The following is a 25,456-nucleotide window of genomic DNA, read 5'->3' as shown; positions in this document are numbered from 1 at the left end:
GCCAACTGCTGAAACAGAATGGGGCAGAGATTAACCTTTCACAAGCTGCACAGAGAAGAGCAGGTTCTGGCAGAGGAAATCTGTCCTTTCTGCTGCTGACTGTTGTGACAAGATGGGGTTGGAGATGAAGAGGATGACACTGATGCAGGAGGGGTGTGAGGGCCACATGAAATGACCCAGAGGGCCGGATTCGGCCTGCGGGCCTTGTGTTTCACACATGTTTTAAAGGATTCTGTTGATAGGCATTGTGAAGCCTTTTTAAAGGCCTAATTTGCTTTTGCAGGTCCAACCCTTCAGCTGTCATATCCATTTGCCAGACGAGGCACATTTAGAGAGGCCAGAAACCTGTTTTTTGAAGACCCTGACTTTTTAGATTCCTTCAGCCCTATAGTTTTGGGATATATGTGTAGATGTATATATCTCTCAATCTCGATAGATAGATGGATCTCTCTCTGGATAGAGATGTATATATCTATGGATAAAAAAGAGACCTTTTAGTACTTTTTCCACCTTTTTTAATGTGAACTATAAGCTTTACAACTCAAATCTTTTAAGGGGGGGGGAACTAAAAAAATGTGATTGCATAAGTATGCACACCCTCTTACAACTGGGGATGTAGCTGTGTCCAGAATTTGGCAGGCCATAGACGATTCGAATTTCGTTCGAAAATCGTAAATGGCAGTGTTATCGAACGATTTTTGATCGTTAGTGTGGTATGTAAAACGTTCGATTTTCGTACGACAGCAAAAATTCACATATCCAACATGTTGGGTTTTTTTGCGAAAATCGGCCGAATTTCGTATCATTAGTGGGGGAGTTGTATGATTTTGCCTAACAAAGCACAGAACAGTAGGGAGTGTGTCCGGTAGAGATGTGGTTAAAAGGCACAAAAAATAGTGTTTTGTCGTACGATTTTCGGCTCACATTGATGGTACACTCGATGATGTGCACGAGTGCCGCTTTCGTTTATCGAACGATAAATCGTACGAAATTCGAATCGTCTATGGCCTGCTTTAAGCAATTACATTTTAATCACATTTTAACTCTTGTTAAATAGGAGTCAGTACACACCTGCCATCATTTAAAGTGCCTCTGATTAACCCCAAATAAAGTTTAGCTGTTCTAATAGGTCTTTCCTGACATTTTCTTAGTTGCATTCTACAGCAAGAGCCATGGTCCGCAGAGAGCTTCCAAAGAATCAGAGGGATCTCATTGTTAAAAGGTATCAGTCAGGAGAAGGGTACAAAAGAATTTCCAAGGCATTGGATATACCATGGAACACAGTGAAGACGGTCATCAAGTGGAGAAAATATGGCACAACAGTGACATTACCAAGAACTGGACATCCTTCCAAAATTGATGAAAAGGCAAGAAGAAAACTGATCAGGGAGACTGCCAAGAGGCCTACAGCAACATTAACTGAGGTGCAGGAATATCTGGCAAGTACTGGCTGTGTGGTACATGTGACAACAATCTCTCGTATTCTTCATATGTCTAGGCTATGGAGTAGAGTGGCAAGATGGAAGCCTTTTCTTACGAATAAAAACCTCCATGCCCAGCTATGCAAAAACACATCTGAAGTCTCCCAAAACATGTGGGAAAATGTGTTATGGTCTGATGAACCAAGGTTGAAAAACACTGCACATCACCAAAAGAACAGCAAACCCACAGTGAAGCATGGTAGTGGCAGCATCAGGCTTTGGGGCTGTTTTTCTTCAGCTGGAACAGGAGCCTTAGTCAAGGTAGAGGGAATAATGAACAGTACCAGATACCAGTTAATATTGGCAAAAAACCTTCAGGCTTCTGCTAGAAAGCTGAACATGAAGAGGGACTTCATCTTTCAGCATGAAAACAACCCAAAGCCTACATCCAACAAAAGAATGGCTTCACCAGAAGAAGATTAAATATTTTGAATGGCCCAACCAGAGCCCAAACCTGAATCTGATCGAAAATCTGTTGGGTGATCTAAAGAGTGCTGTGCACAGGAAATCCCCTCGCAATCTGAAAGATTTGGAGTGTTTTTGCAAAGAAGAGTGGGCGAATATTGCCAAGTCAAGATGTGCCATGCTGATAGACTCATACCCAAAAAGACTGAGTGCTGTAATAAAATCAAAAGGTGCTTCAACAAATTATTAGTTTAAGGGTGTGCACACTTATGCAACCATATTATTTTAGTTTTTTTATTTTTACTTCTGTATCAAAGGTGGGAACAACAAAATTTATAATCAAGGTATAATGGACAGCCACTGAAATATCTATTGAATATTTTTAAAATGAACACACACACACACACACCAAGAGCAGTTTTGATAAAAAGCATAAAACAAAACTTTGCTAAACATCAAAATGCATAAAGCTTCTTACACATAAGTTACCATAAAACATTAACAAGACTCAAACATACACTCCTATTCCCAATATCCCAAAGGTCAAATAATACTTCACTCTGGCAACAGCTTGTACTCGATACCTGGAACAGGACAGTGAGGAGGTTTTTTTTGCTGCATGCTTTCCTTCTACAGCTCCAAAAACTGACCTCTCTTTGCCCCATGCTAGAAACTATATTTTATAGTCCTGTAGATCAGAGACTTCCCACAGGATGATGTAAATATTCCTGCTGACCACTCACCGGTTGTTTTGTGGCAGCCATCTTTACACATGACGTCAAAGCTTACTAAACCACCTGTGGGTGAGAGATGATATTACACATGTATGGGAAAAAATATCCACAATGGATTCAACCCACCTGTTGATCTCATACATTGGCAATAATTACAATTCATACATTTCTACTTTTCTCATAGGGGCCTAGCTTTCCTCAATGCGCTTTTTCACTATATACAACATGCACATCACACAATTCATCGTTGCAAAGATATGCCTACAACATGAACAAGCTAATTCTCTTTTAAGCATGTACAATGTGTATGCAATAGATATCCTAAACAGTTACTCAAAGATGGAACCAAGATAGAATCTTCATAGTTCTTTGCTCAGAGTCTAAACTACTTATCAAGTCTAAAGCAGAAAGGTTGTTCCTTTTTGTGTTCCAAAAACAACTCTCCTTTGTCTGAACAAATGCTTGTTGCAAAAGGCCTAAACACCTCTTCCACATACTTCTTGTTACATGTTTAACTCCTAAACCAATCAGACTGCTTTATTTGCATATCAATGGGGGGAACCTAGCTTCTTAACACAGAATCTAACTAACAAATACATTTGCTGAAATATCATCAAATATCCATTGCAACACATTTCACCTCTTGATTTTTTTTTATTTTTTTTTTTATAGAATTCTCATAGCTCTTAAAGCCTGTCTCCAGGAAAGGGTGAAAATAAACCCCCCGTATTGTAAATGGGAGGAAAAAAATCCCTTTCAACTCCTGTATGTTCTGGGCAATTAGACAAAGTCCCTGGAAAACTCCAACATTCTCCTGGGCTGCCTCATCTCATCTGGCTTGGTCATCTGCTCTGCCTGCTCCACCTCTCCATGCTCAGTACCTTTTTAAAAGAGTAAGAGACAATGCAGATTAGGTTCCTTCCACTTGTGCCTAAATTCATAGCTCACTGTTCACATTTCTCAATCTGGCCATTTTTAACTGTAAAACTGTTGTAGGGTGCCCACTGTTGCCTTGTAACACTTTCACGGAAAGGCATTGACTTCCAACAAAAATAATAAATTTGCATGTCTCTCCGTGCTGTCCTTGGAAAACAGGCCTGCTCTAGTCCAGTCTTTACAGCATGGCACTCTAGCAATGTGCCCCATTCTTTGACAACAAAATGTTGTCAAAAATGTGACTTTACCAACCACTTGCATCCACCTCTTAAACAAAACTGGTGTAGGAATCCCATCTATTTTTCCTCTCTAGGGACCCCCACCTTAAGTAAATTGGTCCACATGTGTCTCCTGGAGACCATAGGCCTTGCCTTCCTTGTATCTGACTCAATTTGGCCATAGCTGATCAGATCTTCCGCTTCCCACTTATGGGAAGTAACAAAGCCTCATGTCCTATTTTTGCTTATAGGCTTTTAGGGACGTTGTCCTTTTTGTTAGGCCATCAGACTTGTTTGAGGTCTGCACACCGCTCATTAAAATCTTCAGCTCTGCCTACAGGGTTTTGAACACACTTCAAAGCCACTGCAGGTTCAACTTTGTGTGCCCTATTTTCCTAAATCATTTGCCTTGCTTGCAGTGTCTTCCAAACACTCACTCCTCTAAGGCAACTACTCGACATGCATTACTTTGCATATATTCTTTGGTCATAACCAACATCTCTTTCAATTCCTGCAACTCTTTCTCAAGCGCATCATTCTTCTGCAGTTCACGGTAAAGGGCCTGCACAACTAACCACCCAGTAGTGGCAGCAGCTTTCCATTTCTTCTTAGAATATACGCTCAAATCTAAATGAAAAACCTGCGTACCAAGTTCAGTACCAAGGTCTGGATAGATTGGAGCAGCATATATAATCAATTCCTCTGCAATGGATTTCCAGTACCCAGAACAGACCCATGTTGGAATTGCTCCATACTTAGAAGCTTGATTCCTTCCCTCCCACTCTCTTGCTTTTTTTTTAAATCGAGTATGCATCTCTGCTCTTTGGGGGAACACAAATGCAAAAAAACACAATCTTTATGTATTGTCCTGGCTCAAAGTGACTGTGTTAAGCTCTTATTCACTAAACTACTGACTCTAGCAGAAATTCAATGAATAATACTCATACACCCTCTAACACAATATTTCATCCAAATATTCTCTATTTAGTGGCCATGCAGTATCCTGCTGAACTACACCAGTTGTATAAAAGGTGGGAACAACAAAATTTATAATGAAGATATACTGGACAGCCACTGAAATATCTGGTGAATATTTAAAATGAACATACACATCAAGAGCAGTTTTGATTTAAAAAGCATAAAACAAAACTTTACTGGAACTGAAAATACATAAAGCTTCTTGCACATAAAAGTTACCATAAACATGAACAAGACTCAAACATATACTTCTTTTCCCAATATCCCAAAGAAAGGTCAAATAATACCGAAGGCTCCTTTCACACGGTTCGCTGTCCGGTGCGTTCCGTTTTCTGCTCAGCGGCGGATCGATCCACCGATCCCTACTGAGCAGGCAGGTGACAGCTCCCTCTCCGCTCTGTGTGCGGAGAGGAAGGTGTCAGAGCCCTGCTGCTCTCTATGGGGATATCGAATGAGAACGGACCGCCTGTCCGCTCTCATCCGATCTCATCTGATCCGATCCCCTGGACGGATGAAACATAGGGTTTCCATCCGTCCAGATTTTACGGACAGGATCGGAATCGGATAGCAGCGGGTGTCAGCGGACATGTCTCCGCTGCCCCATAGGGATGCATGGAGGATCCGATCCGATCTGCCTAAAAAACTGACAGGCGGATCTGATCGGATCGTTCGTGTGAAAGGGGCTTAACTCTGGCAACAGCTTGCACTTGATATCTGGAACAGGACAGTGAGGAGGTTTTTTGCTGCATGCTTTCCTTCCACAGCTCCAAAAATGAACCTTTCCCCCATGCTCGAGACTCTATTTATAGTCCTGTAGACTAGAGACCACCCACAGGATGTAAATATTCCTGCTGACCACTCACCGGTTGTTTTGTGAGTGATGTCAGCAAGACCTGGTTGCACTCCCCCTGCCCCCCCCCCCCCCAAAAAAAAAAACACACATGGTCAATTGGATATGCGGCAGCCATCTTTACACAGGACAATCAAAGCTTACCAAACCACCTGTGGATGAGAGATATTATTACACATGTATGAGAACACTTGTCATGTATCAGTTAAAAATATCCACAATTGATACAACCCCCCCACACACACCCACCCACCTAAAAGATTTTCGTTTTGTTGTTCAACGGAGTTGTATAGTTTATAGGTCACCTTAAGAGCCGGTTCACACTACCGCGACCAGAAAGTCACCCCATGAAGGAGCGGCTTTTTAGCGTGACTTTGAAGAGACTTGTTTAGAGATTTGTTAAAAACTTGGAAGAGACTTGTGCACTACTTTGAAGAGATTTACATGATAGGCGACTTTGTCTGTGGGGAATGCCTGGCTAATCTCTTTCTTCTTCCTGGAAAGTCTGATAACAAGTCGCTTGAAAATGGATAAGGATCCGACTTAGAGGCGACTCCCATTGAAGCAGGGCTTGACCAATTTGCCTGAAATCTAGGAGCCAGCTAAAAAAGTTAGGAGACAGTTTTTTTTTTTTTTTTAAACTAACAACCAAGCTTTATTTAATAAAACGGATACTAAATTTAGACATAAATACGACTAGAACCCCACTCTCCTCTATAGCACAATTGGATGGAAACAGACTGTCTGTCTCTTTCTTTCCATCCGATGCCATCTGATCTGATCCACGGGATGGATAGAAAATAGAACCACCATCCATCTGTTTTTGGAGGACAGGATCAGATGGCGGCAGATTACCACTCCATAGAGGAGAATGAAGGGTCCGATCAGGTCTGTCTGAAAAACAGGCGGACCCGATCAGACAGCCCGTGTGAAAGGGGCCTTCGGCTGTGGCACGGCGATGAGGGGGAAAAAAAAAAAAAAAAAGATATATATAATTTTTTTAATAGTAAGAATTGAAAAAAAAAAAAAGAGAAAATTTTTTTTTTTTTTTTTTAATAATTAAAAAAAAAATTATTTATTTTTTTTAAATTTAAAAAATAAATTAATAATAACCCCACTCCCAGTCCACTTACCCTTTAAGCAAAGGTAACTGGACAGAGAGATGAAGCCTGCAAAAACTTCCCATCTCCTTCCAAAGAGCAGATGAGAGGGAAGGCATTGAGAACATGCATTACTCCCGGCCACCACAAGAGGGCGCCAGTACCCCTAGCCTCTCATTTCACAGAAGAAGGCCGAAAAGCCGGGGCCTCAATTTATGGACGGCGTGGAAGTCCGTGCATTCGGGAAAGAAGGTGGGGGTGCAAAAGGGACAGGGCACCCCAGGCGCCAGGGGTTTGTCGAGGCCTGCATTGAAGTCTATGTGCACAAGTCAGATAGAGGTCGCCTTGAAGTAGTACAGGAACCTTTTCTGAAGTCGTGCATATTAAGATGGCTCTCATTCATTTACATTGAATTTGTGATGACAAGAGACTTGGGGCGACTTGAACTGGCTCTAAAAGTAGAAAAAAGTCTGAAATTATTTCTTCGTCTCATTTTTTTACATCACAGAAACCTGACGTTTTAATCGGGGTGTGTAGACTTGTTACATCCACTGTGTGTGTGTGTGTGTGTGTGTGTGTGTGTGTGTGTGTGTGTGTGTGTATATATATATATGTGTGTATATATATATATATATATATATATATATATATATATATATATATATATATATATATATATATATATATAATATGTGTGTGTGTGTGTGTGTAATAAATATATATATATATATATATATATATATATATATATATATATATATATATATATATATATATATATATACATACATACATACATACATACATACATACATACATACATACATACATACTCACAAAAATGAGTACACCCCTCACATTTTTGAAAATATTTTATTCTATCTCTTCATGTGACAATACTGAAGAAATGACACTTTGCTACAATGTAAAGTAGTGAGTGTACAGCTTGTATAACAGTGAATTTGTGCTGTCCCCTCAAAATAACTCCACACACAGCCATTAATGTCTAAACCTCCGACAACAAAAGTGAGTACACCCCTAAGTGGAAATGTCCAAATTGGGACCAAAAGTGTCAATATTTTGTGTGGCCACCATTTATTTTCCAGCACTGCCTTAACCCTTTTGAGTATGGAGTTCAACAGAGCTTCACAGGTTGCCACTGGAGTCCTCTTCCACTCCTCCATGACAACATCACCGAGCTGGTGGATGTTGGAGACCTTGCGCTCCTCCATCTTCCATTTGAGGATGCCCCATAGATGCTCAGTAGGGTTTAGGTCTTGAAACGTGCTTGGCCAGTCCATCACCTTTTCACTCAGCTTCTTTAGCAAGGCAGTGGTCATCTTGGAGGTGTGTTTGGGGTCATGTTTGGGGAATACTGCTCTGTGGCCCAGTCTCCAAAGGGAGGGGATCATGTTCTGCTTCAGTATGTCACAGTACATGTTGGCATTCATGATTCCCTCAATAAACTGTAGCTCCCCAGTGGTGGCAGCACTCATGCAGCCCCAGACCATGACCCTCCCATTACCATGCTTGACTGTAGGCAAGACACACTTGTCTTTGTACTCCTCACATGGTTGCCGCCACACACGCTTGACACGATCTGAACCAATAAGTTATTCTTGGTCTCATCAGACCACATGACATGGTTCCAGTAATCCATGTCCTTAGTCTGCTTGTCTTCAGCAAACTGTGGGCTTTCTTTTGCATCATCTTTTAGAAGAGGCTTTTTTTCTGGGATGACAGTCATGCAGACCAATTGGGTGCAGTGTATGGAGTAAGCACTGACAGGCTGACCCCCCACCCCTTCAACCTCTGCAGCAATGCTGGCCGCACTCATACGTCTATTTCCCAAAGACAACCTCTGGATATGACCCTGAGCACGTGCACTCAACAACTTTGGTCGACCATGGCGAGGCCTGTTTTAAGTGGAACCTGTCCTGTTAAACAACTGGTCTTGGCCACCATGCTTCAGCTTCGTTTCAGGGTCTCGGCAATCTTCGTATAGCCTAGGCCATCTTTTATGTAGAGCAGCAATTCTTTTTTTCAGATCCTCAGAGCTCTTTGCCATGAGGTGCCATGTTGAACTTCCAGTGACCAGTGTGAGAGAGTGATAGCGATATCGCCAAATTTAACACACCTGCTCCCCATTCACACCTGAGACCTTGTAACGCTAACGAGTCACATGACACCAGGGAGGGAAAAAGGCTAATTGGGCCCAATTTGGTCATTTTCACTTAGGGGTGTACTCACGTTTGTTGCCAGCGGTTTAGACCTGGCTGTGTGTTATTTTGAGGGGACAGCAAATTGACACTGTTATACAAGCTGTACACTCCCTAATTTACATTGTAGCAAAGTGTAATTTCTTCAGTGTTGTCGCATGAAAAGATAATATAAAAAAATATTTACAAAAATGTGAGGGGTGTACTCACTTTTGTGAGATAGTGTGTGTGTGTGTGTGTGTGTGTGTATGTATGTATATGTGTGTGTGTGTGTGTATATGTATGTGTGTATGTATATGTATATGTATATATATATATATATATATATATATATATATATATATATATATATATATATATATATATATATATTACACACGCACACGCGCGGCCCCTTACCACTGTCGCATGTCCGGTTTATTCCTCTCCTCGCACGCCGAACACAGTGATTGGTACAGCGTGCAAAGAGAGGAGAGAGACTGTAGCTGCACTCATCGCCTGCCTCCTCCATACCTCTGATACGTCAGTTATACCCATCCGTGCCACCTCCGTGCTCATCCATGCCACTTCAGTTCTCATCCGTGCCACCTTAGTGCTCATCTGTGCCACGTCCATGCCACATCGGTGCTCATCCGTGCCACATCGGTGCTCATCCGTGCCACATCGGTGCTCATCCGTGCCACATCGGTGCTCATCCGTGCCACATCGGTGCTCATCCGTGCCCTACAGTGCCTCACAAAATTGTAATGGGAAGTCAGAAAATGATGGTGCTACTTGGATGTTGGGCCTCTGTATGTGTCCAGGCTGTGGAAAAGTCTCACATGTGTTATTGCCATACTCAGGAGGAGTAGCAGAATGTATTTTGGGGTGTATTTTTGCTATGTACATGCTATGTGTTAGAAATATCTTATAAATGGACAACTTTGTGTAAAAAAACAAAAAACAAAATGTGTTTTCATTTTCTTTCCACATTTTCCAAAAACTTGTAGAAAAAGGCACATGTTCAAAAGACTCATTATGCCTCCTAGATTATGTGTTGGGGTGTTTGCTTTCCAACATGGGGTCATTTTGTGGGCGTTTCCATTGCCCTGTTGCTCCAGGGCCTTCAAAAATGTGATAGGTTGTCAGGAAATTATAAGTGTGATTTTTGCTCCTAGAACGCCTGGAGGTGCTTCTTGGATGCTGGGCCTTTGTATGTGGCCAGGCTGTGTAAAAGTCTCACACGTGGTATCGCCATACTCGGGAGGAGTAGCAAAATATATTTTGTGGTGTAGTTGCAAGTATGCCTATACAGTGTGTGAGAAATAACTTGGTAATATGACCATTTTGTAAAAAAAAAAAAAAAAAAGTTGTGGGAAAAAAATTACAACTTTAAAAAAACTCACCATGCCTCTTACTAAATACCTTTTGAATGTCTGCTTTCTAAAACGGGGTCCTTTGGTGGGGTATTTGTACCTTCTTGGCTTGTTGGGGTCTCAAGAAATGCCCATACATGGTTCGAATCTCAGCTGGTTCAACAGGATTCGAACAGTGGCCTGCCACTGTGAAGCTGGGACGTCCTTCACAAAGCATTCTCCCACACCCAGCAAATGTAGCATTACTCTGCAGTCTGACCCACAACAATTTGAATTTGCAGCTTTTATTGAAATAATAATGGTGATCCCACCATGAAGGTCCTTGTTGAGTTGCTTTCTGTTATGGGTGATAACTATCTACCTATTGTATTCCTGTGCTGTCACCCTGACACCTGCTTCCCTGATGAATATCGTAACTATTATGAAACCTGTCCAGAATAATATGCAGCTGATTGTGTGCATGTAGAAGTGAATGAAAAAGATGGCAGAGATAAGGCCACAGGCTATCCCCCCCCCCCCCCCTTCAATCCATCATGAATGCTGCCGCCAGACTCAACCATCTTACCAATCACTCAGTGTCCGCCGCTCCTCTCTGTCAAGCCCTCCACTGGCTTCCGCTCACCCAACGAATCAAATTCAAAATACTAACAACATCTTACAAAGCCATCCACAGCTTAGCCCCCAACTACATCACTAGCCTAGTCTCAAAATACCAACCTAATCACTCTCTTCGTTCCTCTCAAAACCTCCTGTTCTCTAGCTCCCTTGTCACCTCCTCCCATGCTCGCCTCCAGGACTTTACCAGAGCCTCTCCAATCCTGTGGAACTCCTTACCCTTATCTGTCCGATTTATCTCCTGCGCTGTTAGCTTTTAGGTGATCTCTGAAACCCTCCTCTTCAGAGAAGCCTATCCTACCCACACCTAACAACTCTACCTCCATTTTATCCATCTGCCCATCCCCCTCGGTTACTGCCTTTTGTTTCACTTGACCCTCCCTTCTAGATTGTAAGCTCTAACAAGCAGGGCCCTCTGAGTCCCCGTCCACACTGGGGCGACCTCTGAGGCGACCTGGTCGCCTCACAGGTCGCCGTAGGTCGCCTTCCATAGGGAAGCTGCGGACCCGTTCTAATAGGAGCGACACAAGTCGATCCGACTTAGAAAAAGGGTCCGGAGCTTCTTTGGGGCGACCCGGAGCGACCGTCATAGACTTCAATGTTATGAAGTCCCTGCCGGCCGCTCCGAGGTCGCAGCGCTTCTCGCACTGCGACCTCGGAGATCGCCCCCCCAAGTCGGATCGCCCCAGTGTGAACGGGGCCTGATTCCTCCTGTATTGAATTGTACTGTATTTGTATTGTCTTCCCCCACACTGTAAAGCGCTGCACAAACTGTTGGCGCTATATAAATCCTGTATAATATAAGCAATACTGATGGGTTTATCAAAGATGTAACCCATTTTGTAATACTCTTATGGGGGAAATTGGTGAATCTTGGATGCAAACATTAATGGACTCCTAGGATGCAAAAAGAGTTGAAAATTGTAAAAAATAACGAGGGAAGTTTGTATATGACGCACGCTGTTTAGCAAAAAAAAAAAAAAATCCAGTTAAGGTTTAGGCCTACTTTAAGGCAGTTACTACTTTGGAGCCCATTTATCATAGCTCAGTGATTACGGTTTGTAGGTTTTATTGAAGCCTGTTGACCGTGCTTCTGATATGTTCACAGATACTAGAAAATTAATTTTAAAGCTTCCATGGCAAATAAACATATTGCATTCTAATTCTTGCTCTGGGCTGATTTGACATTGGTCTGATGTGCTTTGTTGTGTTCACTTTTGTTCTTTCTTGTATGTTTGTCAGGATGATCTTGCAAAAGGAAGGTCCTCGTTCACTTTTCAGAGGTCTGGGCCCCAACTTAGTGGGCGTGGCTCCTTCAAGGTATTTTCATGTTATTTCTTCTTCTTCTTTTTTTTTTTTCAATCCAGTAGCAAAAAAATGCAGTCAATAGCGGTCAGTCTGGATGCTTCAGTTTCAAACTTGTACTGCATAAATGACAGATGGAGTAAAACAATAACATTTTTGGTAGATTTATTTTCATAAATCAACATATTGGTGTTTTATGAGGCCCCCATTCAGTCGAACTACCAGTGTTCGATTATATAGAAGGTTTCCAAAAATTAGCATTTCATAGCTGTGGATGTAAACCTCCCTAATGACTTCCACCAATCTTGAAGGCATAGTCTACCTTTTGTAGTAGATAAATGGTTGCGCTAAGTAAAAATCATTAAAAGTCTTAAAATATATCAAGCAGCAGCTACACTGACCATATAAAGTGTAAATATGTAGCGCTAAAACAAATGGTTAAAAAAGTCCATAAACAGTTCATATATAATCCAGAGATCCCAGTGAAAAAAGGTGCCCAACAACTAGGTCTGAGTGAACCAGTGAAGTAGATCCGCCACCAAGTAGAGTGCCAAAACACGCTTACCAGATGGATAAGACAAGCAAGCAATCAAGCTGAACCTCCGCTAAGCTGTAGATCACTGTCTCAGGGTCTTCATCTTAATCCAACTTTCAGAGGGAAATCCCATGTGTGTACACCGAACGTCATATCAAATCAGGAACCACTCATAGAAACAAGATAAATCTCCTCATAGTGTAGTATGTAGTCAATAAACATTTATTAATGCACATAAGAATACAACTCACATTTGAAAAGGAGTTATCATAGCGTGTAAACCCCGACCTGCATGGTTACGGATTTAGCAGACAAGATGGCCACGGTTGTCCTCTACTGCGCATGAGCGTCAAGGCATCCAATCGGGAGCGGCCCACAAATGATGTCTACTCCTCTTGTCTTATCCGTCTGGTAAGCGTGTTTTGGCACTCTACTTGGTGGCGGATCTACTTCACTGGTTCACTCAGACCTAGTTGTTGGGCACCTTTTTTCACTGGGATCTCTGGAATTATATATGAACTGTTTATGGACTTTTTTAACCATTTGTTTTAGGGCTACATATTTACACTTTTATAGTCTACCTTTTAAAAAGAGCAAAACTGATAAGACCAGCACTATGGTAGGCTATACATATGGAGGTGTGAGCTTCCACCAACTTACCCCTAGAGGTTTTGGGTACGGTATCAGAATGTGAGTATGAAATGTTGGTTTGTGTTGCTACCTACTAAGTAAAAATGTGTAAACTTGTGATATTTGTCTGAATAAAAATTATTTGGAAATCGTATAAATGTTGCCCATGTAGTGGTGTTTTCTATAAAAGTGCTGTTGTGCATAAATGAGTAAATATATTTAAATCACAGGTACAAATACCACGTATAAATAAATACGTGCAATGTGCTTATAAAAGTGCTAGTGCTATACGTGCTAAAATTAGTGCTGAAATAACGAATAATGCCAAATAATTCCCAAAGTGCTAATAATCACTGTCCACCTGGGGGACTAGTATATGATGGTTTAACCAATTCCTGGTGTATACTAGCATAAACCAACTGCGTGCAAAGAAAGTGACAATGCAATCAATAAGGCTACGTTCACATGTTGGCGTAGTGGATCGCGGGCAGAATCACCACGATTCTGCCCGCGATCCGGAAATCATTGCAAATGGCGGGACGCCTGTGCGTTGCCATTGATTTGCAATGGCACCCAAAACGCTGTGCGATGTTGCCGCGATTTCCGTCTGCCGAATCGCGGTAACATCGAGCGAACAAAACCGCGGGTCGCATGACGCCCCAAAGAAGCTCTTGTACCTTTTTTTTGGGCATCATGCGACCCGCGATTTTGTTTGCGCGATGTTACCGCGATTCGGCAGACAGAAATCGCAGCAACATCGCACAGCGTTTGGGGTGCCATTGCAAATCAACGGCAACGCACAGGCGTCCTGCGATTTGCAATGATTTCCGGATCGCGGGCAGAATCGCTGTGATTCTGCCCGCGATCCACTACACCAACATGTGAACGTAGCCTAAAAGTCCTTATAGTGCTTCATTCAGTCCATTTTGGCAGCCATTTGTTGTGATAGTAAATACTCCAATGTATCCTTTGTGCTGTATTAACAAATCATTTTTTTTTTTTAGACAAATATCACAAGTTTACACATTTTTACTTAGTAGGTAGCGCCACAAACCAACATTTCACACTCCCATTCTGATAGTCTATCTTTAATAAAAAATGTGCATTTGTTTAAAAAATAAATGTTTTCAATGAAACCTGCAGTGCATTTCAGCTGCGTTGTTGGCGCAATGTACAGGCTCCTGCAGATATTTCCAATGTCTTAAAGTGATACTAAAGGCCAAGTTAGTTTTTTTTTTTTTTCCTCCTTCCCTGCTCTCTGAATATTTCAGAGGGACTTTTTAGCTAATTTTGTGGAGTCCCTGACAGGCGCAGTCTGCCGACTGCTAAGGGGGCACCTTTGCGCATGGCATACTTGCTTTCTCTGTGCAAGGATATTGCACACAGTGGTTCCTTACTTCTTCTGGGGTCCTGCACCAGCACTGTCTACTCCTCTTCTCTAAGTGCCCTAATAGCAAGCCCTGTGCTATGGGGGCACTCGTGTGGGCACTCCTGTGCCAGGATGTGTGCATTCATAGACTTACAAAGTGCGGCTCGCCCATGCCTCTGCTCCCTCCTCACCGGATTTGAATGACAACAGCGGGAGCCTTTGGCTCCACCTGAATCCTGTGTCTCCTATGAGACCAGGAAACAAGAGCAGGGGTGCTGCAGTTGGGACAGGATCAGTGGGAAGGGATGGGGCGTTAGTTTAGTTTTGGATTGCCCCTCTCTATTTGTCCTGTTTACCATTATCATTGAAAGTGAAAGTAAAATAAAATCCCAAATTTCAGGTTGTCCCCAGAACAGTAACGGAGGACATGTTTTCCATAGGGGACACTAGGATGTCATGACCTGGGGGGGGGGGGGGAGGGGTCCCTAAGGAACTCCCTTAATTAGTAGGGATTTCCTCTCACTACCTGTTTGGCTATTGGATAGGAAGTGAAGGAAAATCTTTGCAATGGGACATAGATAGTAAAAAATAATCTGACAGGGGTTATAACCATCCCTTGCTCTAATTAAAATGAAGAAAAAAAGCTTTGCCTATAGTGCTACTTAACCGCTTGCCGACCGCCGCAAGTAAATTTACTGCGGCGGTCAGCCCCGGCCAGGCAGAGTGGCGTTGATTTAACGTCACTAGCCTGGAAGGGTCTGGGGAGCGAGCCCCCCCCCCCGCGCGTGTGACTGGCGGACCCGATGTCCGCCGGTCACTTGGCGATCGTCGGGGGTCGGGGGAGAGGGAGAAAGTCAGGCGGGTTGTGTAAACAAGCTGCCTGTCATTCTCCTCGGTGTAAAAACCCTGATCACACAGTTCTACTATGTAGAACCGTTGATCAGTGTCCTTACACCTCAAGCCACAGCCAATCACAGTAAGAATCACGCCCCTAGGGACACACACAGCCCCTCCCTCTCAAATAAAGTTAACCCCTTCACTACCAGTGTATTTTTACAGTAACAGTGCATATGTATAGCACTGATTACTGTAGAAATGTTACTGGTAACCCCAAAAGTGTCAAAAATGTCAGTCAAGGGTCCGATCTGTCCGCCACAATGTCGCAGTACCGCAAAAAAAATCGCAGATCGCCGCCATTACGCGTTTAAAAAAAAAACCAACAAAAATGACAAAAATCTTTCCCTTTGATAGTAAACGCGATAACTTTTGCGCAAACCAATAAAAATACGCTTTTTGCGATTTTTTTTTTTTTTTTTTTTTTACCAAACATATGTAGCATAAAACCACTTGGCCGAAAATGTTAAAAAATTTTGATTTTTACATTTTTTTGGGGGGGGAATTTCATATAAAAAAAAAAATGTGAAAAATATTGTTGTTTTTGCAAAATTTACGCTTTTTTTTTGTTTATAGCGCAAAAAGTAAAAAGCGCACAAGTGATCAAATACCACCAAAAGAAAGCTCTGTTTGTGGGGAAAAAAAGGACGTCAAATTCGTTTAGGTACAGCGTCGCACAACCGCGCAATTGTCTGTTAAATTCACGCAGTGCCTAATCGCAAAATACCCCCTGGTCGTTTAGCAGCCAAATCCTCCGGGGCTTAAGTGGTTAAATACAGGGAATGCATTATGGTAAAAAAAAACAAAAACGTTTTGACTGTAAAATTGCTTCAAATATGCAGATATCTTGTACCTGCTAAGATCTGTCCAAGTCACCAGTATGTTTGTTGGACAGCCAGCATAATGTTTTTTTTTGGCATATGTGTCATGGCTGCCCTCTGAAAATAGATAAGTGGGATTGAGTAGTATCTTTTTGTCAACTCCATAGAAACCTATAGAATTTTACAGGGAACTAGAAGGCTGAAATGCCAGTGGGAGTTGATGCTCCGAATTACCTCACCCTGATCTGGAGTCCTTTACATCCCAGAGTTCTAGAGTCATGTTGTATACTAAATGGCATTGACTTCATGTACAGGAACTTTGCTCTAAATGCTCTTCTCTAAATATAGCACTAAAGTTCACAAAGATCAAATAAGCAGCTACTTGTGAGCATATAAAACCAAAGTGTAACAGGCCTGTGATGAAAAAATTAACCCCTCTTTGTACAGATTGAATGCTAGACTCTATTTATAGAGATTCCAAAAGTAGATGCTATATGAACAGGCAGCATAGCTACCATCATTCTAAAATTATTTTAGTAGACACTTTCTTGCTAGTAAGTTGATCATCAATCCTGGCACACCCTTTACAGATTTGTTTAGAAAAGAGGAGGTCATGGCTAAAACTGGGGTAAACCTGCATAGTGGAAGAAAATTTTCAAATCTATAACCTTAAGGCTCATGCACTCTGGCGCAGAGGACTGTACAGCATAACAAAATAAAAATAAAGGCTGTAATTCTGTGGCCGGTAGTCAAAAGTGTTGGGTAGTTGGGTGCAGGCATCAGCCCAAAATCATTAACAGGATGCAACTGTATGCTGGTAACTACAAATCCGAGCATATACTGTACATGCATACAGGTACTGATGTACACCCCTAGAAGCAGACTTCTGCGTCCAGGTTTGTAAATTCTTAACTGTTTGCATGTATATGCTTAGATCTGTATTTACCAGCACTTATTTGTAAAGGCACGCCTGTGTGTCCCAGGCACAGAAATGCAGCCGTTTTTTCATATTGTATGGCTTTCTTTGCCCATGTGCATGGGCCCTTAGCATAAGAATAAATGTGGGGATTTTCTGAGGGTAGCATATTTCTTTAGACAGAATTCGCATGTCACCACAGAAAACATGTTGGATTAATTTTCCTTTCTCATGTCATTCTATAGGTTAATCCCAAACACAGTAGTGCATACTGCAGTCTAGTAAAAGTATCACAAAGTTTTCCCTTTTGGGCCCTAAAGTGATGCTAAAGTCAATTTTTGTTAATAACAAGGATATACTTGCCTGCTCTGTGCAGTGATCTTACACAGAAGACATCCTCTTCTGGCAGTCGCCCACTGGTGCTATTGGTTTCTCTCAGCTCCGGGTGTCTCCTTAGCAAGCTAGCTGCTAAGGAGGCACCAGTGCATGGGAGATTTTGAGCTTTGTGTTAATCAACCCAACCCCATTCTCCCAGGAGTTTGACTGACAGAAACAGGAGCCTATGGCTCCACTGCCCTCCTTTTCTCCTGTGAAGCAGAAGTGAGAGGAGTGGTGCTGGGGCCAGGTAAGTGGCTAGGTCAGTCAGTCAGTCAGAAGAATGCATTAAGGTAAAAAAACATTTAGGCTTTAAAACCACTTTAATCGAGTGTTCTTCTAAGAGGTAGAACTAACCTTTGATGCTGGGATCATTTGTCCACCAACTCTACAAGAGAATGAGAAGGTGACATTTTCCATACTTCACCATTTAAATGGTCTCCATTTTAGTCAGATAAAAGAATTATCTTCCCCAATTTTTTTATATGAACAAATAATTGCTTTTTACAGTACAGCAGAGCTGTAGGGGTGAGATCTGAAAACTGTAGCATAAGTAAAGCTCAAAGCAGCCAGACAAGGTTCCATCTTCCTTTCTGCAGAGAAATTAAAGCAAGTATTCTGGTTGGATCCAGCTGTACAACAACTCCAGTTTAGTTCCAGTTCCTAATCTATTTGTTCGTTTTTAGCAGCCATTTAAAGGTGAGCTCAGTGTATACCTCATGAGCAGAGGCCTGATTACATTTTTTTTCCTTTATTGCAGGGCCATCTACTTTGCAGCATACTCGAGCTGCAAGGAAAGGCTGAACCATGTGTTTGCCGCAGATTCTACACAGGTGCACATGTTCTCTGCTGGGGCAGCAGGTAAATATCGGCAGCTTATGTGGATGCCAGTGAAGGACATGCTTGGACACTAACATTCAGATTTTCTTACTGTGAAGAATTTCACCCTTTTTAAAATATTTGTTTAATGTAACCCTGTCTCTTATTTATATTGAAAACAAGTTTATGGAGCCTGTAATCCCATTTCTAGTCTATTCAACCAAAGAAAATCCTGCACTAAATACAGCATAGGTGGCCAGTACAATACTACTTAACTCACTTTTAGATATAGCTATGATCACTTTCATATTTGTAGAAATTGTACCCAAGCTCAACTGCTATATCTTGCATCCAAGAGCTGGAGACCGGTGCTCTGGCTGGGGCGTCCAGCTCCCAGGATAACGGGTACCAATTGGCTAAAAGCGGGCGACTTGGAGTGCTCGTGCAAAAAAAAATCCTGTATTGGCTACAGGCGTTTCAGCTTTTCCAGGAGGGCTGGAAAAGTCGAAATGTGTTAGCATCTACTATGTTGTGCTTTTACATATGTAGCCAATAAACGATTTACTTTGCAAGAGCACTCCGAGTTGCCGACTTTCATCCAATTGGTACTTTCTCTATTCATGTCTTCTACTCAATTCTACTCAAGTCATGTCTTCATGTCATTATATTCTTTAAATCTACAATGTACACACAGAAAAGAAGACTGACACCTGTTTTCAGTTTTTCTGCCTTGAACAGCTTATTAATTACTGCGATGAAAGTGCAATAGTTGTAGTAACTCATAGCAGTCAGTCAGAAATCAACCAAGGTTCCTGAATGATTTCTTGGAAATGCGAAGGGTTGCTACACACAATTGCTTTTCAAGTAGACTTATATAGGACTGCAATAGGCTTTGAATGCATTTCTGCAGATGGGGACTATTGTTTCCTTTTAAGCTAAATTCCCCATAGCAGCCAGCCTTTTAATATTTTTATTTTTATTAATTTTTTTTAATCCAGAATCCTTTCTTTTATCTGCACTGGCTTTTTCACTATTTACATACAGTATGTGTGAATTGTGTGATCAGTGTAGGACTTTTTTTTTCATTAATAGTAGGTCAGTTTATAGACCTTTTTATTTCCAAAGCCTCCTTAACCACTTCCCGCAAACCAACATACCTGTATGTCTGCTTGCAGAAGTGGTTGTACCAGGATGATACCTGCATCTGGCATCAACCCGGTCCCATTTGGCTTTCAGAAGATAACAGCTGATGCAGCTTAGCAGCCACTCGGCTGTTATTTCAGCGAGTGGGAGGGGACGTCCCCCCTCCTGCCACATTCCGTGGTTCTGCACGGGTCTCCCGTCCCACCGGGAGATCCGAGCAACCAGCCACCATGTCCGCCGGCTGGTTGGAGACCCAAACGAAGCCTGATTCGACTTCAATCTGGTGTCCATTCATGTAACCCAGAAGCGATGTCCCAACGTCACTTCCGGTTTACTCGGCTGCCAATGGCGCAGATTTTACAAAAAAAAGGTCAATATTCAAAAATGTCCATTTTGGCATTTTGAATACTTTGAAGGGCAGTGGAGGGGTCTGGGGTGTTTTTATACCCCCAATCACTTCATAAAGAGTACCTGTCACTGCCTATTACTGTCACAAGGGATGTAACATTGCTTGTGACCGCAATAAAAGTGATCAGATTTAATTTTCTTTCTAAAAAGCAGTTTTAAAAATAAAATAAATAGGAATAAAAAAAATTTTAAAGCGCCCCCGTGAGCTCACACATGAAAGAAAACGCATAAGTAAGTCGTGCCCGCAAATGAACGTGTGAGGTATCGCCGCGATCGCCAGAGGGAGAGCAATAATTCTAGAAAATGACATCCTCTGGAACTGTTAAAATTTTTTAAAGCGTTGCCTATGAAGATTTTTAGGCACTGTAGTTTATCGCCATTCAACGAGTGTGCACAATTTTAAACCGTAACATGTTGGGTATCTATGTACTCGGCGTGACATCTTTTACAATATACAAAAAAATCGGGCCAACTTTACTGTTTAGTTTTTTTTTTTTTTTTTTTAATGCCGTGAAATGTATTTTTTTTTTTTTTTTTTAAATTGCGTTTAAAAGACCACGGCGCAAATACCGCGTGACCAATATTGCAATGACTGCCATTTTATTCTCCAGAGTCTTTGCTAAAATATATATATATATATATATATATATATATATATATATATATATATATATATATATATATATATATATATATATATATATATATATATATTACATACTACCTTTCCCCTTTTTACCAAAATATGGACTGCAACTGATTTGCTACTTAGGCCTGGGCTAACCTGGTTATTAATGACTAATCCGCTTGTGTTTGCCATTCAGCATAGTGTAGGCCATAAGCTTAATAATCAACGATTGATTTCAAATCATTCTATACAGATGGATTTTAACCAGCAACAATCTTTGGTTTTCAGTGACAATGTTTGTTGGACTTACACATAAATGGAGTTGGTTGCTGAAAGATACACTTCTTAGAAATTACCGGTATGTTTATGGCCAGCATTAGGTTAGATCCATACAAAAGCTGCAAAGTGAGGATTTCTTAAAAAGAAATTGCCAAGTGTTTTTTTTACGGACTTCGACAATGAGTTGATGCTGACCTCATTAGCTTGTTGAGGATGTTGCATGCTGCAAGTTTTTAATTAAGATTTTTTTGCCATAAAGGGATTGAGTAACTAAAACTGGAGCGTTCAAAATCTGGTACAGCTCTGCATAGAAACCAATCAGCTTCCAGGTTTTTTTATTTAAGCCACTTCAATAAGCTGAAGTTAAAAGCTGATTGGCTACTATGCACAACTGCACTAGATTTTGCAATCTCCAGTTTTAGTAAATCCACCCTTATATGAGCAATCTAGTTCTTAAAGTTGAACATAAATTTGAATACGTAGAACTGTACAAGCAGAGGATCTGCTGTGAAAGTGCAGGCCTTATACTACATTTCCCAAATATGTTGTTATTCATGATGCCAAGCAAAACCTTGTAGGCTGGTAGTTTTTTTAGGATTGTCAGAGTTAAACTAATGGGCAGTTTCACAACCGCTTCTTACCTGTCTGTGGAATAAAACTGAGGAGTACTACAAATGCATCAACTTCATGTTCCTGGGATAAAGAACCTCTAGGTAAAACTTGATATTGTAGCTCAAGAACTTAGATTGGATGAGCTCTGTGAGCTGTTACATCATTCTGTAATACTTCAGTCTTGCAAGCAATTTGAACACAGCAGCGAGACATTTCTTTAGGTGCTGATTCTAAGTATACTGGAATAAGGGAGCAGGGTAATGCATGGAGTGGTCAGTAGCGGCTGTGAAATTTTTCATTATCCTGGAAAAAATTTGTATCTTACAATATTTTACGAGAATTGACATAGCTTCTGTTTTAGTGGCAATGCGTACATTCAGTAGACTAAATCCTAAATTTTGCATTTGGTAAGTATCATTTATTGTCTAATTTTTGTTTTTTGTTTGTTTATGTTAACTTTTTTATATTCTAATATATATTACGTTTTGCACATGTTTAGCATGTTTCTTAAAAATAATTATACAGTGCAAATTATTCACATAGAATGCTACGAGATGTTTTATTTTGGTTTTATTTTGTTTTTTTTTGTTTTTTTTTTTTTAACGCTTTTAGTTCATATGTTTTCTTGCATTTTTTTAAATTATGGTATTCATGTAATCCCACTTATTCTGAGTATACATTTCTTTGTATTTTTAAATCTATTTTGTTATTTTTAGCAATGTGCAGTAATTTGTTTTTCATCTGTAAGTATTACATTTATTTTGTGAAATCCTTTCCGTGGGTTTCATTGGTACGCAATGTTGTGGACCACTGCTTGTTGTTGCGATACAGAAAAGCCTGTGTCTATTTTAGGCGTTTACTGTACATTTCCACTGTGAAAGGCGCGAGATTGTGTCATCTCATGCTCGCCTCCTGCAGGTCTCGTCCTGCTGAAATATGGACTAAGTTAAACCTCGTGAGTACTTGACCCGGCTTCTCTCTGCAGCCAAAAGCGTAAGAACCGCACATTGGAATTGTAATTTTTTTTTTTTTTTTTTATGGGGAACAAACCAGGAGTGGTGTGCTGTACTCTGCTGTGTTTAGGAGATGCAGATTTTTTTCTTCTACAAACCCTCTGCAGATATGTGTGACTTTGAGTTGTGTATGTGTGTGTGAATGTGTACACACTTCATCTATACATAGCATGTCACTAGACTTTCTGTATACTAGGGTGTACTTTACCACTGGCTGCATTCATGAAAGTGTCCTTCATTTAGCTTCACTTTTCCTTCACTTTGATGAATTTACCTGGCCGGACTTTCTTTTTCTTCATTTTTTTGTATTTCTTTTTTTACTAATTTCTCAAGCCTCATGTTTTGTGCCCATGTGAAGATGTGCAAAATATTTTTCCAAATTAGGGTCTTGGCTCGTTCAATAGGAATCTGCCATGGCTGGGCTTTTGCAAGAATCTTGATATTCAGATTTAAATGAGTATAAACTTGTAGTCTTACTTTACAGTACATTCATAAAGTATTCAGAGCCCTTTCGCTTTTTTAAATTTTCTTAAGTTGCAGCCTGATACTACAGTTTTTTAAATTCATTTTTTTTTTCAATCTACACTCCATATCCCATAATGACAAAGTGAAAACCAGAATTTTATAAATGTTTTCAAATGTATAAAAAAAAAAAAACTGAAATATCACATATGCATAAGTATTCAGACCCTTTGCAACAACACTTGAAATTTAGCGCAGGTGCACCGTTTCTCTTGATTGTTGCTGAGATGTTTTTACACCTTGATTGGAAGTCCACCTGTGGCAAATTAAGTAAATTGAACGTGATTTGGAAAGGCACACACCTCTCTATAAAAGGCATCAAAGCAGAAAATGCATACTGTATCAGAGCAAAAGCCATGAGGTCAAATGAACTGCCTGCAGAGCTCAAAGACAGGATTATTGCAAGGCACAGATCTAGAGAAGGCTACATCAAAATGTATTTCTTGTTTTCCACAAGAGCATAGGTGTCAGCAACAGGTGTGACCAGAAATGTGTGGACTGACACAGAGAATATTAGGCATGATTAAAGTGTAAAGAATATAATTTATTTAAAAATGAGTGCATAACACAAATGTAAACGCACCTCCAGAAAACTCCAGCAAACAACTGCTCAAACCAAATAAATACAAAAAAACAGGATAAATGAATAGTAATTGTAACAGAGCCGGGGTCATATACGGGAGATCACGCAGAGGGAGCTGGGAACAAGACAGAACAGAGGGAGGGTTACAGGAGACGGAGTAAGCAAGCAGGAAGGAAGGAATCAGGCTGCAGGGTCAGGATCAGAGTCCAGGATCAGGATGCAGGGACACAGGAATGCAGGTCAGGAGCACATGGAGACAACACCAAGGCAGTGAATAAAAAGAAATAACTGCGCTAACCTTAAAGTGCATGTATAATCAGAATAGTTAAATATGTATAAAAACCGGCTAGTAAATATTGCTATTATATAATACCATCAGCTTAAACGTTATTATAACAGTATAAAAATTAGCAGTATAGAAATGTCTTTTGTGATAAAGCATTCATCATACAGAAGAAGGAAAAAGTGCAATAGTGCAGGAAAGACTCTCTTCAGTGCAATATCGTGCTGAATTGGCGATACTGTATCCCTTCACTGGTCACCTCGGGTGCTATATGGTAAGAAGACTCACTTACCAGATGTAGTGGATCCCTAGTAGCATACGCCAGCGAGGGATCAAAAACACTTTATCTCTTTGCCTCCAGGCTCCTGTGTGTATTTGGGGTCTACTGGATATGGCTTATGCTCCCAGGTGCTAACGAACAGGGGACTACTCCTCCACGAATGTTTGGTGGTTCAAGATGTAAAATAAAAAAAGCAAGGAACTTCTCCTCGTGTAGAGTGTTAAAAACTCCTTTTATTTTATGCTTTTCACGCACATCAATATCATCAAAACACTCCAAGTTCCATTAAAATCACTCCCAAAACAGCATAAAAACGTGCACTCTTGTGCTAAAAAAACTCCACTCCAAAAACGTGGGCAATTATAAAGAACTATATACAGTCTTTGTAAACACAATATTAGGTGCTCCTGCCCTGATTCTGGTGCTTACCAGCCTCGCGGCTGAAGTTTTTCCGTGTGTAACGGTAGCTCCACCGTACCCGGAAGGGGGATCTCGGCGTGCGTTCCTCCAGCGGGCTCAGAGCGAGGCAGCGTGCGTACCAACTTGACGCGTTTCGTCAGATATGACGTCTTCGGAAGTTGTACGCACGCTGCGTAAGCCAGATTAAATGGGCAATGTATAGGTCATATCCGCTATTGGATCCTCCCTGTTGTTTACATTTTGCCTACACCGGAAGCATCTCTCGATGTTCAGTGTTGTACTATCTTAATATGCAGATACCAAAGTTCATTTGTATTAAATGATCCAAACGTATTTTAGACCATTTCTATTCTATACCACAGAATTGAGACATATATTTATTTCGATAATTCATTTATCTATTTTTACTATTTAGGACCACTACTCTTAGTATGTCCTTATAGTTGTAAAATAATCAATTTAAGTGCTCAGTGCTTGGAATACTCCTTGTGTTATAATTTTGTGTTGAATAAATATGTAATTAAATATCAAATTATTAAAAGTATTAAAATTATTAATGATATCGGTGAGAAAAATTGTTATTATGTGCGAGTATAAAAATTTAAATATGTGATTGCATTATTTATAGTGAAAATGATTATAGTGTATACTTTGTAAATGTATATTTTGGTGGATAATGAATTGTGATTATAGATAAATGTCCGTGGCAGTGTTAGAATATAAAATCAAT

At 40.8% G+C, this 25,456-nt stretch overlaps 1 protein-coding gene across 1 annotated transcript in view; it reads left to right on the top strand.

Moving 5' to 3' along the window:
- SLC25A36 (solute carrier family 25 member 36) overlaps positions 1 to 25,456 on the top strand; it is a 111,241-nt gene that overhangs the window by 59,179 nt on the left and 26,606 nt on the right. Inside the window, exons 3-4 of the mRNA XM_082249534.1 lie at positions 12,134 to 12,211; positions 18,497 to 18,597. Of these exons, the coding sequence (XP_082105660.1) occupies positions 12,134 to 12,211; positions 18,497 to 18,597 (179 nt within the window). The remainder of the gene's footprint in view (positions 1 to 12,133; positions 12,212 to 18,496; positions 18,598 to 25,456) is intronic.

The sequence above is a fragment of the Pelophylax lessonae genome (assembly GCF_965119305.1).
Source record: "Pelophylax lessonae genome assembly, chromosome: 3".
NCBI lineage: Eukaryota > Metazoa > Chordata > Amphibia > Anura > Ranidae > Pelophylax > Pelophylax lessonae.
This window is presented reverse-complemented; position numbering and strand designations above follow the sequence as displayed.